Source organism: Eleutherodactylus coqui, chromosome 11, assembly GCF_035609145.1.
Source record: "Eleutherodactylus coqui strain aEleCoq1 chromosome 11, aEleCoq1.hap1, whole genome shotgun sequence".
NCBI classification, from domain to species: Eukaryota; Metazoa; Chordata; class Amphibia; order Anura; family Eleutherodactylidae; genus Eleutherodactylus; species Eleutherodactylus coqui.
In genome coordinates, this window is record NC_089847.1 from 92900634 (window position 1) to 92918657 (window position 18024).

The window sequence follows — 18024 nt, forward strand, 5'->3', positions numbered from 1 at the left end:
GGAACCAAGGGGGTTAGTATAGAAGCAGTCACATGGACAATTGTTAGACGTGCAGAATCCGCGCATCTAAGGGCTCAGTCAGACCAGCGAATTTTGCTCGAATTAATAGGCCCCTTTAAAAAACGGATATATTAGAACCAATGCTTTCCAATAAAAGCAGTCACATGTCCGTTTTTTTAGAAGCGCTTAAAATTCGCAACTGCAAAAGATAGAACAGTGTTTTTTAAAGCAGAGCCTTTCTCTCTGTTGCATTGCTTCGCACGAAAACACGGTTTTCATGGGATGCGATGCAACTTTGACAGTAGGAAATCCTACTGTGAAAGCCCTCAAATAAGCCCTAGCTGCAGGAAAAGAAAAAAAAAAAAACAATGCAATACAAATCCTCATAAAATGAAGTGAGATATAACAACTAGGAAATCCAGTGTTTATATAGTCAATAGCGTGTACACATGATAGCGTAATGGTTTTAAGCAGAAGCACTTTTTAAATGCCCTGCTGTAAGCAGTGGGGGAAGCTATTGCCAGCACAGGAGTTTACATAGACTCCTGCTCCCATAGGAGTCAATGGAAACTCTTGCCGGCGCGCACCACAGATAGCCAATGTTCTATCTTTTTTAGGTGCGGGCCATTTTGCGCTGCAAATTCCTCGCATATGAACGCTTCTATAGTAACCCATTGGTTCTTTTAGAAGCGTTCATTTGCCACGGACCTAAAACACGCTCGTCTGACTGCGCCTTGACTTGTATAGTGATGTGCTACATAAAAATTATTAGTATTAGACTGGATCTGATTTTCAATCAAAATAGTTTGTCCAACAAATTTGCTACATGTGATTGATTATCCCTATAATACTACAAAAAATGAAAATGTGCCTATTGCACTGTACCGTAACCTAAAAGATTAGAAGTGTGTGACCACAAATGAAGTTAAATCAAAATAATCTAAAGTTTTAGTAGTTAGGTTAAAGTGTTACCTGTGGTTGTTTCTATGGTTGTATAACATGGGAATTCAACGGTGCCATCTATTCCACAGTACACTTGTTTGCAGCCACCAAAGCCATTATCCACTTGGATTATTTCATCAATTTGCATCAACTGTCCTTCATACTCACAATTACAATCTTGCAACAACAAAAAAAAAAACAGGAAAAGTCATACGTCAAAGAAATCTGTTCAGTTGTTTGCAATTAAGTCATACAGTTGAAATTAATTACAGACAGGACATAAAGGGAGAGTACGATACTGTATAGTTTACCATTTTATGCAGCTCCCTGACATGTTTCCTACATAATTGATTCTGGGATATTCCTCTTAGAGGCAGATGGTGTGGTTGGAGACAACCTCATTGGAACTTCTAGACGTAGCAAAACCGTAGCTGCCTCTGATTAGTCACAGTGCGCAGCCAATCAGAGGCAGCGCTCAACCATTCATTGAATGACAGCTGAGCGCTACCTCTGATTGGTCACAGCGCTCAGCCAATCGGGCAGCACTTTTTGGAGGCTGGGATTTTTCAATACCCGGCCACCAGAATACAGATGAAGACTGATGGGGATGAAGAGAAAAGCAGGACAGCGCTTCTTGGTGAGTTAAGTTTTTTATTTATTTTTTTTAATAGCTAGGGATGATTTTCGGGGTAGGGCTTATATTTCAAGCCACCCCCGAAAAGCATCGCTGCAGGGGTTGCCTTTATCCCCCTGCTTTCAATGGGGCAGCAGCAGTGCCAGCCCAATTAAAAGCAATGGGATAGCATCATGGTCCTCTGCCACAGGTGTGACAGGGGAATTTTTTATGACCATGGGGAAACCCATCACCACTGAACTCTGTGACAGTGCTGTCACAGTGTTCAGTGATGAAGGGACCTTCGTGGAACCGCTGCGCTTCTACAAGCACAGCTGCTCCAGTGATCGGGCATCTGAAACTTTGCCTGTTGAAGGCCTGCACACACTATTTTGGGCACATATAAAATAAAGCACGGAGCTTCAGTCACGCACATTTTGCAGATCCGTGGAGCGCATTTTTTTGCACACGTAGGCGTGCAAAAAACCGCTTGTCTGACCGAGCCGTAAGGGAGGAAGTGCTGGGATTTTTTGTATAGTTTATCAGTTTGCTAAGTTTAATGTTTCTTGTTCAATATGATCCTAGCGTGGTCTACATTTAAACTGTGTATATTTGCTTCTATTGCACAGCTGGTAACATTGATTTGATGCTTGCTATATGATTAGGGATGGAAGAACATGTTGACTTTAGCAGTCAGAATATTATACACTTTTAATTTACTTGTATATATTGAAAGGGTTATTTCAAAACCTTAACGTTTTTGGTAGTTCTTTTGTATGCATTTAAGGGGCCACAGTTTATTTTTCCAGCAAATATTGCATTATTACTGCAATGTAATTGACACGTCCACCCAGGACGTGCTGGATCAGTAACCCGCAGATCTCGCACAATAAACACGCATGCTGCGTCAAGACAATAATAAACAAAAACAGGGGAACTTTTTCGCTATCTAAATAACCTCAGGGACAGGGACTTGCCTAAACACAGGCAATTAGCCCTGAAAAGGACGTACCTGACCTCATGCCTCAGTCCTTAGTTAACCCTATGTGGGACAGGGAAATAACATAAGAAACACAAAAGAAAAGAAACACAAACTTAGCTTAGATGCAGCAGGCAAATGAACAATCCAGAAGCGAGCTCTGACTGAGACCACAGTCAGAGTTAGACTGAAGATTTAACGGCAACGCTGTCCAGCATCAGCCAGACTAAATAGAGATGTCTCTCTTCTCCCATTCTACCAGAGGATTATTCAAACACAACCACAGTATAGGCCTAAGACTACCTGTGCTGGAAGGGATTCCATGACATATAGAGTGATGATCTCGGTATGGAAAAATCCGATCTTTAAACATATATCCGAAACACAAAACTTCTGTGATAATGGAGAGGTGTAAATGGTGGTCACAGGAATGAGTATATAAAAAGATTTTACCTCCAACCCCTAGTGTTTGACCGACTCATGATGGATTAGGTTAATACCTGCTCCACAATTAAGAAAAACTTAGGTTTGATCACTATCATCCCCAAGAAGGATCTCAGCGGGTAGAACCAGCCTGGAGGATGCCATCCAAGGAATCAGTGGCCCTTGATGGACTTTCCCTCCATCTTCAGGCCCCCTAATTCCTCCATCCAAGGCTGACGATGAGGACAATTCTGAAACAAACGGCCAGTATGATAGCATGCAAAGCACCACCCTTTAGACCGCCACTTCTCTCCCCTCCTGATGTTGCCAACTAATGAACCCAATTGCATGGGTTCCTTCCCACCAGTAGGCATGAAAGATGAAATAGCGGACGGCTCGCTTTGCCTTTCTCTAATCCGACAGTCAACTCTGATGGCAAAGGACATAGTATCATCAAGGCTGCGGGGCATTGGATAGACAACCAATAGATCTTTAATATTATTAGACAGGCCATAGTAAAACTGACTTCACAAAGCAGGGTCATTTCACAGAGTCTCTGTCGCCCAGCGGAAGAATTCAGTACAGAAATCCTCAACAGGAGAGTCTCCCTGATGTAAACGTCTGATCTTTCCCTCTGCCAGTGATACCCTCTCGGGATTGTCATAGATCGGTGATTGGCAAACTTTTCAGCTTGGTGTGTCAGCTTCCTGCTCCGCCGACCGGAAGTGAGGTCAGCAGCCTAACCGGAAGTCCCAGAACTAGACGCTCTGTTCCGGAGTTCTGTTGTTTTGGCCTACAGACCTCCGGCACAGAGTGTCTACAGCAATGCTTTATCGGCATGCGGCCCCATACTTCTCTGTATGGGGCCGCATGTCAGCGAAAATGGCTACGCGTGTCCTAGGTTCGCCATCACAGTCATAGATTAAACCTAGGGCACAGAAAAAACTATCCACAGAGGATAAGGCTTCAGAGGAAGTTGGCAAGGAAAAAGCCCACGACTGAAGAGCCCTCTGCAACCTGGAAATAATGATGTCTACCTTCTGTGACTCATCACCCAAGGAAACAGGACAAAACCTAAAAAAAAGCCTGCAAGAATCTCTAAAGGAAATAAATTCTGGCCTGTTTCCAGAGAGTCTGTCAGGTAAATCAATTTTAGGCTCCTTTCCTGGAGCTGCCAAAGTCAGATGCCGCTGTTTAAACTCAACAACTTCAATCGTCAGCGAGTTTAGCTGAGCTGACATTCCCCAATGGGATCCATCTCACATGTAAACAAAGATCCCACCAAGTAAGTATGGGCCGTTGAATATATCATGTTCATACACCTAGGAGGTGCTGGATCTGTAACCCGCAGATCTCGCACAATAGACAAACATGCTGCATCAAAACAATAATAAGCAAAAACCTAGAAACTCTTTCCCTATCTAAATAACCTAAGGGACAGGGACCTGCCTTAACGCAGGCAATTTGCCCTGACAAGGACGTACCTGACCTCGTACCTCGATCCTTAGTTAACCCTACATGGGACAGGGGAATAACATAAGAAACACAAAAGAAAAGAAACACAAACTTAGCTTAGATGCAGCAGGCAAGTGATGGGTCCAGAAGTGAACTCTGACTGCGATCACAGTCAGAGCTAGACTGAAGATTCAACGGCAATTCTATCCAGCATCAGACACACTGAATAGCTATGACAATTGCCCACAGGTGCGGCTTAAGGATGTCTCACCTAATACCACAGCCACCAGGGCTAGAAGACGCAGAACCACCTACAAAACCTGCCCCAGACTATCAGCCGAGCAGCAATCCCAAAATCGCTGCAACAGCAATTTTTTCTGTTTATTGTATGTGGATTATAATGTTATCGTTATATGCTAGATATAATGGTTTAGAACATAGATTTTTTTCATTTACTGTTATTTTATTTTATTGACAGATGTTTGAGAAAGGTTCAGGATTGCACCAAAACCTCACATTATATGGACTAAGAAATATATTTACCGTAGCATTTTATTTAGATGCTTTTTTGTCTTTTTACGGAGTGAGATCCTATCCATGCACCACTGAGGCAGCCCCAATTGTCTACAATTACAGCATCTTTTTAAAAGATTTTTTTATATTTTTACACTTCATATTCTGTTACATTCTTCAATTCTGATAAGAATTTTAAATTTTAATTAAGCATTATTACAATCATTATAATTATGATAATTTGTCAATGTATATTTATTAAAATAGAAAAATAACACTTTAAATTCTCCAAATGTTTGCAGATTAATAATTAATCATGCCCTTTACGTCCACAAAAAAATAAAATTATGTTTAGTGTATAGCAACAATTTACATATAACACCCAAAAGCAACACTATATTAGATTTTATATTTTCTAAATTTTAATTATTATTTTATATTACTTTCTATGATTAATTCAATTATAGCAACATACCGGTACCATCTATATCATAATGACACTCAATTCCTTGTGTTGTGCAATTACTGAAAAGAAATGCAAAGGTATTTTGAAAAAACATAAAATGTTAACAAGAAAAGAAACAGCAAACACGAGCATTTCAGTCTGAGCTATTTTATATATCAGCGTAAGTCAGCACCTTCATATACATACTATATATACTCGAGTATAAGTCTAGTTTTTCAGCACATTTTTTTATGCTGAAAAAGTTCCTCTCGGCTTATACTCGAGTGAGGTAAAAAAAAAAAAACACAACAAAACCCCCACAATGCTCACCTCCCTGCCTGCGTCTGTGTCCCTGGCGCGATTGTCTCCCCGGCGGTGCAGCAAGCTGCATGAGAATTCTCCCTGCTGTCATCTCCCTGCTCAGCTTTGAATTCCCCCACTGTCAGTACTGTGTAGGTAAGCGCGGTGATTGCACCGAGTGGCAGCCAATCACAGCCGGCGCTCGATCATTCACAGTGGATTCAGTGGATGACATCACTGAATGGCTGTGATTGGTTGATCAAGCGCTGGCTGTGATTGGCTGCCGCTCGATCCAATGACAGCGCTTACTTACACAGCACTTACGGCGGGGGAATTCAAAGACGAGCAGGGAGAAGACACTGGGGAGAATTCTAAAACAGCTTGCCGCACCAACGGGTAGACCATCGCGCCAGGGAAACAGACGCCGGCTGGGAGGTCAGTATTGCATTTTTCCTTTACCTAGTATATACTCGAGTATAGCTAGGCTTATACTCGAGTCTATAATTTTTACCAGTTTTTTTTCGTAAAACTTATTGACTCGGCTTATACTCAGGTTGGCTAATACTCAAGTATAAACGGTAATTTAAATTACGTATTATATTGTCATTATTAGTAAATTGGAAGTTATAGATAAATCCAAGGTTTAAATCCTAAGATTTTTTTTCCTTTATATTTTTTATGTCCATCTTCTATTTCTATATTTTACTTACAGAGAATTTCCTAGTCTTTTGCAGTGGCCATTTTTATATATATGCAACAATCAGCCATAACATTAAGATCATTGACAAGTAAAGTGAATAATATTGATAGTAGGTTTTTTATGCCTGAACAGTGGATGATTTTTAAATGTGCTCAATTAAAGACATGAATGGTACAAATGTTATGCATGTTATTTAGTTAGGGCTCAGTCACATGGGCATTTTTTCACATGTATTTTTGTGCACAAAACTGATGCGCACCAAAAATTGCATGACCAAAGCCAACGTCACGGCTGAAAAAATATCAGCTCAAAGGGCTCAGTCACACGGGCGTATTATGCTCAAAAAGAGCGCTGCCCGCTACTCCTCCACAGCTGTGGCAGAGGAGAACGATGTTCTCCCATTTAATTCAATGGAGCTGGCAATACAGTCGGCTCCATTGAAAGCAATGGGCTGCCGGCAAGCGCTGTAGTAATTTTCGGGGAAGGGCTTAAAATATGAGCCCTTCCTTGAAAACCATCCAAAAAAGTGTAAAAAAAATAAATATATATGTATACATATATACTCACCTTTTTGCAGCTGCCAGGGATCAGCCGCGTCCTGCCGGCTCTTCTCCTGAACTGCTTTTGCAGTACTCAGCAGGCGGGGATTTTAAATCCCCGCCTGGTGAATGGGCTGCCTCTGATTGGTCCCAGCCCTCAGCCAATCAGAGGCAGCACTCGCTCATCCATTCATGAATGAGTGAGTGCTGCCTCTGATTGGCTGAGCACTGTGACCAATCAGAGGGAGCTCTCAGCTGTCATTCAATAGCTGAGAGTTGCCTCTGATTGGTCACAGTGCTCAGCCAATCAGAGGCAGCACTCACTCACCCAATCATGAATTCATGTGACCGCTCCCATTGCAAAGCATATAGATGGTCTATATAGATGCGGATCGCAAACGCACCTGCAAATCGCGCAAAAAAACACCCATGTGACTAAGCCCATAGATTGTATTTATCTAGAATTGTGACATAGAATTAGGAATTAATGCAGAAAACTAGGCAATTTCAAAGAGTTCATTTATTTTTCTTGCATATGTAGCAATCAATGCAGAATTCCAGGTGATTTTAAAGGGTTTATTTACTTTTTATTGGAAATGTAGATAGAAGAGGTCAGAGAGCAGAGCAGTTCTAGTGATGTCAGATAAATGAAAGATGCAGATGGATGTTATGTGATGGAGCAGCAGTAACAGACAGAAGAGGAGGCAATTGCATTCTGTAAAGTAAAATTTACTAAACAGAAACAATTATAGTTCATCACTCCACAGGAGGGTTCAATACTTAAATATTGCATAAGATTCTGAGGGCTTAGTCACACGGGCGCATCAGCACCCGAGTTACTGCACTAAAAGACGGTAGCACTACAGATGCGGACGAATCTCCGCACCGCCGGAAGAAAGAACATGTGACCAGCTGCATTGCCGGTCATGTGTTCTTTCTTCAGCGCTGTGGGGAGTCGTCCGTCCTGAAGTGTGCTCGTCTTCTTCATGCAGTAAAGGCTCCGTCACACGGGCGCATCAGCACCCGAGTTACTGCACTAAAAGACGGTAGCACTACAGATGCGGACGAATCTCCGCACCGCCGGAAGAAAGAACATGTGACCAGCTGCATTGCCGGTCATGTGTTCTTTCTTCAGCGCTGTGGGGAGTCGTCCGTCCTGAAGTGTGCTCGTCTCCTTCATGCAGTAAAGGCTCCGTCACACGGGCGCATCAGCACCCGAGTTACTGCACTAAAAGACGGTAGCACTACAGATGCGGACGAATCTCCGCACCGCCGGAAGAAAGAACATGTGACCAGCTGCATTGCCGGTCATGTGTTCTTTCTTCAGCGCTGTGGGGAGTCGTCCGTCCTGAAGTGTGCTCGTCTTCTTCATGCAGTAAAGGCTCCGTCATACGGGCGCATCAGCACCCGAGTTACTGCACTAAAAGACGGTAGCACTACAGATGCGGACGAATCTCCGCACCGCCGGAAGAAAGAACATGTGACCAGCTGCATTGCCGGTCATGTGTTCTTTCTTCAGCGCTGTGGGGAGTCGTCCGTCCTGAAGTGCGCTCGTCTTCTTCATGCAGTAAAGGCTCCGTCACACGGGCGCATCTGCGCCCGTGTGACTAAGCCCTAAGATACCATCCACTATTTCGCTCCATAGGAAGACACAATATATAAATGTTACATTTAAAGAGTTATGTTTATCCACCTTTTTTTCAACACAGAGCAAATGGTAACTTAAGCAAGTGCCCTTTTAGCAATAAATCTTGCTTAATCATAATTGCCCAACCATTTCCCGCTGTCCCATCCCCGACCTGCGCCTCTGGAAGTCATGTGACAACGGCAGCCAATCAGAGGCAGCATAATCACCATCCTGAACTCTTGGCATCAGTGCTCACATCCTGGGTGCCATGATGCCAGGAGTTTAGGATGGTGATGTCGCAGTCTCTGATTGACCGTGGCAGTCACCTGACTTCTGGTGGTAGCGCTGATTGAGGACTTGATGTGAAGCAGCTGACAGTTCCATCTATCCCATCTGGTCCGTCCATTCATCAGGTCTGTTTTATGTCTATGGTTGCTTTTAATTTATGTAAGTTTATGTCGGGTGTCTGTATTGGTCAAGGGGAGTGGTTCATGTACATATAAGTTTGTGTCTGTGCACTGTGTTATTTGAACTTGACAAAGACCTTTATAAGGTTGAAACGTTGTTTTTTGCTGGATAATTAAAGTGTTGAGATAAAGATCCGTGGATGCTGCTTCTCTTCTATTATATTGACTTCTGGTGGTAGAGGATGGGGCAGCGGTAACTAGTAAAAGACAGGCAAGTACATTTTATTTTTTTAATTTTAACTCATGCCCAGCCCTTAACATTTTTTATCTTCAAACCACGCAACCTCTTCAAGTAATTAACCTTTTCTTATCTCTCTACCAACAAATTCTAACTACCAGTAACCTGGGTGTTAGGTCTAGCAGACGGAGGTGTCGTCCTGTCTCCTCAGTCTGCTTCTGTTTCTTCCAGCATTCACAGGATTACTGTGTCTGGCTCCTCCACCCAGCTTCTGAGGATTTGCAATCATCCTCCTATTTAAGCTCCCCAGACCTTTCCCAGAATGCTTGGTGTTGTTGTAATTTCCTGTGTGACTGCATAAAAGCTGCGGCTGCAGCTATCTTGTCTGTATTTAGTTCTTTGTGTATTCTTAGCTGGATTATTTCTGTGTCTTTGGATCTATCCAGCTTTCTGTGTGTTTGCTTCTGGGTTCTTGTTTTTCTATCTATTCCTTGTATCTGTGGTCTCTGCACAGGACTGCCTCCGGTTCCCACCTTACATCCACTCCTCCAAATCTGCGTGCCTCTGTGCAGCTGACTCTGGATTCCTATCCTCACCAGGTAGTTAGGGAAGTCTAGGAGTCAGGGATAGGAAAGGCTTCCTGGATTTCTCCACCTTCAGGAGTATCTCTATGTAATGGAAATTTTAGCCCATCTAAGTTTAGGGTAAGGCCCGTTCTCATCCTTTTGTACCGAGTCCACCCATTTGCTCAGTCTTTGCCTTAGTGTCAGCTATCTATGCTACCGTGTGGTTCCACACGGTAGGCCGATGCAGTGGATCGGCATCGGCCTACGTAACACTGGGTACTGTAAGTTTAACACTCCAAAGTAGTCTCTATAAGTGGGTCTGTGGCCCTAAAGCATATGTCTTTCATTAGTTTGTCGACTGGAGCATCACCAATTCAATGATCTCGTAGTTTTCTTTCCAGAGTCACTTATGTTTCAGACATACCTGCCTATGGATCTCTTGGACTCCTGACTGTTCAACATGGGGAATTCTCAGTTCTTCTCAGTCTGGCTGCAACAATTCTTTTGTCCCGGAGTACTGGTCAACTTGCATACAGTGGCCCCAAAATATTTCTCAATCTCTCTCTCTCTTCCTCTGCTTACACACACGAGTGCCCTGTTTACTCTTCTTGCTGTGACTCACTGTCTTGCGTCTTTTCTTCATCTGTACAGCACTCATTGTGCAGATTTTTAGGCAGGTCTCTCTCAGTTCTGAAGACTTCCAGCTACTTGGCCCATTTCTGTCTAGGTCCCTGGCCTCTCCCTAGCATGGGGATATGGCTGCCATTGCTGTTCTTTTCTTAAGAGGCCACTTTAGATGCTGCTTGTTGCTGCATCACTCTAAAGCAAGATGGTGCTCTATTGATATCTTTCTGGCCGCTGATTCACTTGGGGGGTGGGGGTGGGGGGGGGGGAATGAAACGTAGTCCCTTTTCATTCTGCCTAATAGGGCGTGATCTTCTGGGCTGTAACTCTCTAGCCACATCACATCCTGTGAACATTAAGAAGATGCATCTCTTCTGTCACACACTTCCCTAACAGGGATGTGATCTTCTTAGTGGTGATATGATAAAAGGGGGAAGGGCCTCCTTCCCCAATGCCTGGAGTGCCTCTTAATGTTTTATCCCATGGAAGTATCACTGGTTGAGTCTTCTTCATGATGCTCAGGGTGCCTATTCTCTTCTTCACAGTCTGCACCACTGATAAGTGCACAGGGCTTAACAACTGGAGCAGCTCTGCCACTCTGTCCATTCAGTGGATGGAGTGAGAAGCACTGCCTCCACCACTCTACATAGCGGTGGAGTTGAATACAAGTTAAGGGACTCTTTAGATCAAGTTGCCAATATGCTTATTGAAGGGTAACTTTTAAGAAAGAGTTTAAAGGTTTGTTCAGCTGGATAATGTTGAATAGAAAGAAAGGGTTCTAAAAGAGAGTGAAGACATGACAGAGCTGTATATGTTTAATGAGGTGATTAAAGTGGTAAAGATGAGGTTATTGTACATGTGATGTGCTATCTGTGAAATAGAATAGAAAGGAAGAATGGAGCAAAATACTGTAGGATAAAATTTTGAAGGTTATATTGAGGATTTAGAATTGGATTGTTTGTATAATGGGTTACCAGTAGAGTGACTGACAGAGAAGGACATAATTAAAGGAACACAAGGAGAGATAGTCTAGTCATGAAGCAGAGATAAAGGGGTTACGCCACCTACGACATTTATCCCCTATCCACAGACCCCCCAGCATTCAGACATTTATTATTCATGCTGTAGATAGGGGAAGCATGCCTTTCCTGGTAAAACGTCCTTAAAAACCGAATAAAGACAGTGTCTGGCAAACCAAAGAGGAGGATGTTGTAGTAATCTAGCAAGCATAATATCGTTATGCATACTATCTTGTATGAAAAAGGGACAGATACGGAAAATGTTCTTGTGTTGGACAGGGTATTAAAAGTATGGATGTGACGTTTAAATGTGAGGGCTGTGAGTCAAATTGTACTACTTAGTGCAGAAAAGGATATTGGGATAATGTTAACAGATAAATATATTTTAGATAAAGGTGCCAATTAAAATTCTTTCACACTTCATTCGGGATTCATTCACAATTCATTCACACTTTTCATCTTTCATTTTACCCAACACTATTGCCCTATAAAGCATTATAAGCCATTTTTGTGTTTTTCTCATATTGTCAAAGCATGAGTCTCACATTGTGAATTTGTCCTAGAGAATGCCACAGGAAGACAAAACATTTTACCAGATCTCACAGACATTGCAGGATTCAACCGTCTCTCCAACCATGTAGTAATTGTCTTCTTGGTCCATGCAGCCACACTGGGACACACACTTCATGTCATCTTCATCAAAGAAAGGTTTATCTGCAGTACACTTGGGGTAACATCCTACAAGACATAAAATTATATAGCTAATTGCAATAATAAAATTAAAACAAATTGACTTAAACAATATATACAGTAATGAGTAATATCTTGTGACCATCCATCTGCTTTTTTTTATTTCCTGTCAGAATCCCTGTTAAATTCAAGCTCTTCAACTATCACAAACATTGGATCAGTTTATCAGCATTTAAAAATCAACCTTTAGGGCGCCCACCCACTGGCGTTTTTTTACCTGCGTTTTGCGTTTTTCCTGCACAGGCATAGATATAACATGTGTTCCTGTCCACTGGCGTTTTTTTTCGCGTTGCGTTTGCGTTTTTAACATAGGAACTGTCAGTTGCATACGTGTCCTTATTTTTCTCCTAATGCACCCATGAATGTCAATGGAAATTAACGGAAAAATCGCGGAAAACGCCGCGAAAAACGCGCGGAAAAATCGCAGAAAACGCTGCGTTTTTTCCCCGCGGAAAACGCAAACGCCAGTGGGTGGGTGCCCTCATTGTCAAATCTCTATAAGGTCTTGTTCACATGAGAATGGTTTTAGTGCTGTATAGGTGCGTGAAAAAAATTGCGCCTATACCGTGCTGAAAATCGTGTGAACTGGCAATTTTTCATGCACAGAAGACCTGAGCCTTATGCGCATGAAAATTGCCCATCACTGCAGCAGCATGTTGCTTTAAAAGAGTGCAGCTGCTCCAGGAGGAGAGAGAAATGTAGTCCCACAGGGCTTCAGGATTTCCCCATAGCAGGTAGAGAGAGAGAGAGAGTTGGGCTATGGGGGATTAGCCCCTTGCTGTCTCTTCCTGCTATGCATTCATTTTCCATAGCCCCACTCTCTCTCTCCCTACTACGTGGTGTTTAACCCATAGCCCCACTCTCTCTTCCTGCTCTGGGCATCCCCAAGGGGAATCCTCATAGCGCAGAGAGAGGGGGTAGGGCTATAGGGCTTCTCACAGGGATTCGCCATAGCAAAGTGAGAGGGAACGGGGCTAGAGGGGTGGCGCCCCAAGTGAATTACAGCCCTCTGTAATAGTAGTTTTCTTTGCTCTCTGTCCTCCTAATCTCTTTTAGTTATAGATCCATCAACATCAGCCACCTCCATATGGTAATCACTATCCAGTGTACAGTTCCTTTTAGATCTTATCAATTCACCCATTGGTATTGCTTTCAATGTATAGGTAATTACTGTTAGCCATTAAAATAGGTTTTCTACACATAGGTTTCCAGTAGGTAAGTATACAGACAACCTGGCCTGGTGTACTGATGAGTTGCAAATCCAGAAATATTTTTTCAGGATGCAAAAATATGAAAATTGCAAGTTAAACTCATTGTTAATATACTCACAGAAATCTGAAATAATAGGTACAGGATGCCTCCAGATAAGGAGGTCATCTGCCATACCAGAGAACATGATTATCTAGAGTTCAAATATAAATATCTTCCCAAAATTACATAACAAAATTTGCAATAGATGGGGAATGTTTTGCCTCCATCAATGCTCCTTTTGTCTGTGAATAAACACCATCAAACAAAAAAAATGGTGTGACATAAGATAAATTGCAACCAATTAGATGAAATCCTGAAGATCCAAGGAATATTGGTTAGATTTTTGTAAGATAGTGTTCTAAGGCGATTAATGATCATGTGTGTTTTCTAATCTTGGTATACAATGAGCTCACATCACGTGATAGCCATGTTCTGTCTTGGAGGCTATACAGAACAACAATAGAATCTCACAAATTAACAGAGACTCTCTGAATGAGGGGCTGAAGAAGGGAATCAAGCCTCTCATTCAGAGAGCCAATGCCTGCAACTATTGGTGTCATAGGAGGAGGGCAAGTTCCCTTAAAGGGGTTGTCCCTCGAAAGCAAGTGGGTCTATACACTTCTGTATGGCCATATTAATGCACTTTGTAATGTACATTGTGCATTAATTATGAGCCATACAGAAGTTATCAGAAGTTATTCACTTACCTGTTCCGTTGCTAGCGTCCCCGTCTCCATGGTGCCGTCTAATTTTCAGCGTCTAATCGCCAGATTAGACGCGCTTGCGCAGTCCGGGTCTTCTTCTTTTCTCAATGGGGCCGCTCGTGCCTGAGAGCGGCTCCTGGTAGCTCCGCCCCGTCACGTGCCGATTCCAGCCAATCAGGAGGCTGGAATCGGCAATGGACCGCACAGAAGCCCTGCGGTCCACCGAGGGAGAAGATCCCGGTGGCCATCTTCAACCGGTAAGTAAGAAGTCACCGGAGTGCGGGGATTCAGGTAAGCGCTGTGCGGATTTTTTTTTAGGTGCCTGCATCGGGTTTGTCTCGCGCCGAATGGGGGGGCTGTTGAAATAAAAAAAAACCCGTTTCGGCGCGGGACAACCCCTTTAAGTATCTTGAGGAGAGCATGCATGGTGGTAATTACAGGATTCTCCACCAAAATATAATCCACCTGTTGCTTAGTACCCCGAAAGTAAGCCATCTCGCAACAATCTATCAAGCTCGTGCTTATATTCTCTAGTAGAATTAGGTGTTAACCTATGGTAAGTCTGGCTTTCAGACCACATGGCACGAATGTGAAAGGTATAAATATTAGTGTCAATGACTACAAGAGAACCCCTTAATTAGTAATTCTGATAACTATATCTTTGTCATTCTTTAATGACTGTATGGCTGATCTCTGGGCAGATCACAAATTAGAATGAGCAATGTTGTTAGGTAATGGATCATGTAACTTTTTTAATTCCTTTTCGACAAGCATTTAAAATTTTTCCATCGCATCTACTCTTGACTCCACAGGATAAAAATGCAGATTGTGGGTTTTGAAATTGGTGGCTTTAGAATTTATGCATGAATTTATTGACATCCAGAATTGTGGTTAAAAAAAGGTTGAAGTCATTGGTGAGAGAAAAATTGAGACCCACAGAAAGCACCTCAGGGAACCCACCAACCCTAAAGCCCCATTTACGCACACAGATGATTGCTCAAAATTCGTCAGTCACTGACAGTTTTGAGCGATCATATTGGATTAGCTACTAATGGGTTAATCAGACCATTAGTAGCTAACTAGCTTCATTTGCATGTATTTAAAGAACAGTTGGCGGTTCTCTAGTTCTCCAGTGGGACAGCAGCTGAAAGAATGTTATTAGCGCTGCCCACAGAGAACTCAGCGTGCGTTCCCTCTTATCAGGGACAGCGGAGTTTAAGTTGAGTTGAGCTCAGCGATGGACGGAAAGTGCATGGTAAGTGCACGATGGGCACACATTTACAAGCAACGATTATCGATTAAAAGATGGCTTTTGAGCGAATTTTGAGCAATAATCGTTGTGTAAAAGAGCCTTAACACTATCTTAATTAACATCTCACCTCCCTCTACATAGTAACATAGTTCGTAAGGCTAAATGAAGACAATGTCCATCTAGTCCAGCCTGTTAGCCTCCTGTTTTGTTGATCCAGAGGAAGGCAAAAAACCACAAGAGCAGAAGCCAATTAGCCCTTTTGGGGAAAAAATTCCTTCCCGACTCCCTTCTTCTCTATCATGCTGCTACTCCACCTCAGGTCTGCAGGCCATTTCCTTATGGCATCATCATCAAAGAAAAAACAGAAATTATGGCAAACAGAAAACTAAACAAAATATATAGAAACCTCAACACAAATATCTGAAAGCAGAACTTTGTATGTCCATCTCTCCCCTGCATTCCAGCCTCTATTCTCATGGTTATTGTGAGTATATACCAAATATACTATTGATCAAAGATATTTAAAAGTTACAAACAGATGTAATGGATCTTACCTTCTAAACCTTTCAGGTTAGACATACACAAGCCTTTTGGATTTCTGCAGGTTTTCATGCAATGACCCCCACAGGGCTTATAGTGCCAGTCGCACTGATCTTCATCATTGTAGAAATCGCAAAAAACAGCTGGTGTGTGCGAAAAAAGAAAACAGATTGTGGACAAAGTATAGCTTGCTTTATATACTAAGTAATTTTAACATGACTTATATCAGTCCCCTTAGTCACATAAAAAAAGCTTCTATTTTTTTGTAACATTGATAACATGCGACATAACACTTATTTTGTCCGCTTGTACTAGATTTTAATACTCCAAAAATATAGAACATACACTGGATTTATGACCAATAAAATGAAATGAAAGTGGAATTATTCACAACCGTTAAAGGACTATTCTGATTTTTTTTTTCATTCACTATGTAGCTATGTCCCCAGTATATATAAGTGAGCTATTGTACCTTGGTTAATTATTCCTTTCTGTCTGGCCTCTTTTTCCTATCTTAGTTCTAGTTGGGGTTATGTGTTCAGTTTCTATTCAGTTTCTCAGTCTATGTGCTTTTTTTTACATGTACCCTACCACAGAAACTGCCTAGAGGGGGATAAAGGCACTCCACTCATAGTTACAGATGATGATCACACAGTTATAATAGAGCAGATCACAGCTCATCCTCCTGACTGTACATGTATGGTCTTTAGCATATTTAGATGAATATAGAAGGTAATGATAACTGTCCACCCAAGAGGCAGAAATGGTATAACCTCTAGCTAGTGCTGATGTATCATATATGTGAAAGTGAAAAAAAATATTTTCATCATTAATACAGTGCCTGATAGGCATCAGACAGGAAACTGCACTGTATCAAAAAGTGACTGCAATATACATAGAAGACACCTAGAGCATGGCAAACAATCAGGTGAGAGGGGCAGCAATGAAAAAATGTGTTTTTGCCAGAGTGCCCCTTTAATGGGTTTGATAGTTCAGTCTTATTTTCTTGCTTAAAAAAGTCTATGTGGTGATAGAAATAAAGACAATGCCTAGGATGCCAGTGTCAAAAATAAACCTGCTGCATTATATTAAACGAATGGAAAAACAGCTTGCAACGAGCACATCAATCAAATATAGCTGATCCACTTCCATAGAAACATCAGCCACAGACGGTAACTTATAGAATTGGTGGAGGGAAGGCACTACTGGAACCGACACCAAGTCAGAATTCTAAGCTGAGACATAAATAATAATTAAAAAATCTACTACAAAGCTCAATTTATATGTACATCCAAAATATTTCTTATGAATAAAACCATATAGAACATTGTAGGTAGTTTCACCAATGGGGCCCTCGCGGTAAACACTAACCACCCAATTCAGTACGGCATATGCGGGCCCTTTAGCATTTGTAGTTATCCTGCTAAATGGTAGCATACAGATCATATGTTTAATCTCACCAGACGCATTGGTTACCAAGAAAGAAAGCAAGAAAGTTTTAAACCGTGTCTGGCCAACCATTGAATTAAGTTTAAATATTGCAAGAATTGGAGGATAAGACCTAGTGTATTCAAGACACACGTTGTGTATTCCGGCATAACTAATACCACAATTTGATTGAAGTACAGGGAGTATTATCCCTGTCAGCTAGGAGGTTTGCACGTTCTGCGCAAGATGGCTATGAATTTGTTCAACGATTGGACAACAGGTTTTAGCAGATGCTGCAGTGCAACTTTATTCATCTGACAGGTAACATGAAATAAGTTCCGGTGCACCGGGGCAAGATTTCAGTGTACATGCTAGGAGGAGCAAACAGGGGCGGAGAAGGAACGTCGATATCTATGTTGTGGTGGCGAGTGCTGGTAATCGGCTTCTGATATTTGAAGGTCATTTAATGGTGTTTTACCTTTGCTAATAAGGACTCGGTGCCTATGCATTTCGGAATTGAACCTTTTATTAGGTCATTTGCAATGAAGTTTCTTTATATATTGTTTGGACCATACATAAAGAATTTATTCATTTTGCGATTATAGTAGGTTGTATTGGTAGTGTATGATTTGAATAAGATACAGTTTTATATTCAGTAAGTACTTACATGCAGGCTTAGTGTTTACTGTAAGGGTCCCATTGGTGAAAC

At 42.0% G+C, this 18024-nt stretch overlaps 1 protein-coding gene across 1 annotated transcript in view; it reads right to left on the bottom strand.

Moving 5' to 3' along the window:
- Nucleotides 1–18024, bottom strand: part of LOC136581748 (mucin-2-like) — a 176267-nt gene that overhangs the window by 50367 nt on the left and 107876 nt on the right. Inside the window, exons 18-21 of the mRNA XM_066582371.1 lie at nt 15902–16030; nt 11984–12128; nt 5401–5450; nt 973–1119 (exon numbers count right to left, since the gene is read on the bottom strand). Of these exons, the coding sequence (XP_066438468.1) occupies nt 973–1119; nt 5401–5450; nt 11984–12128; nt 15902–16030 (471 nt within the window). The remainder of the gene's footprint in view (nt 1–972; nt 1120–5400; nt 5451–11983; nt 12129–15901; nt 16031–18024) is intronic.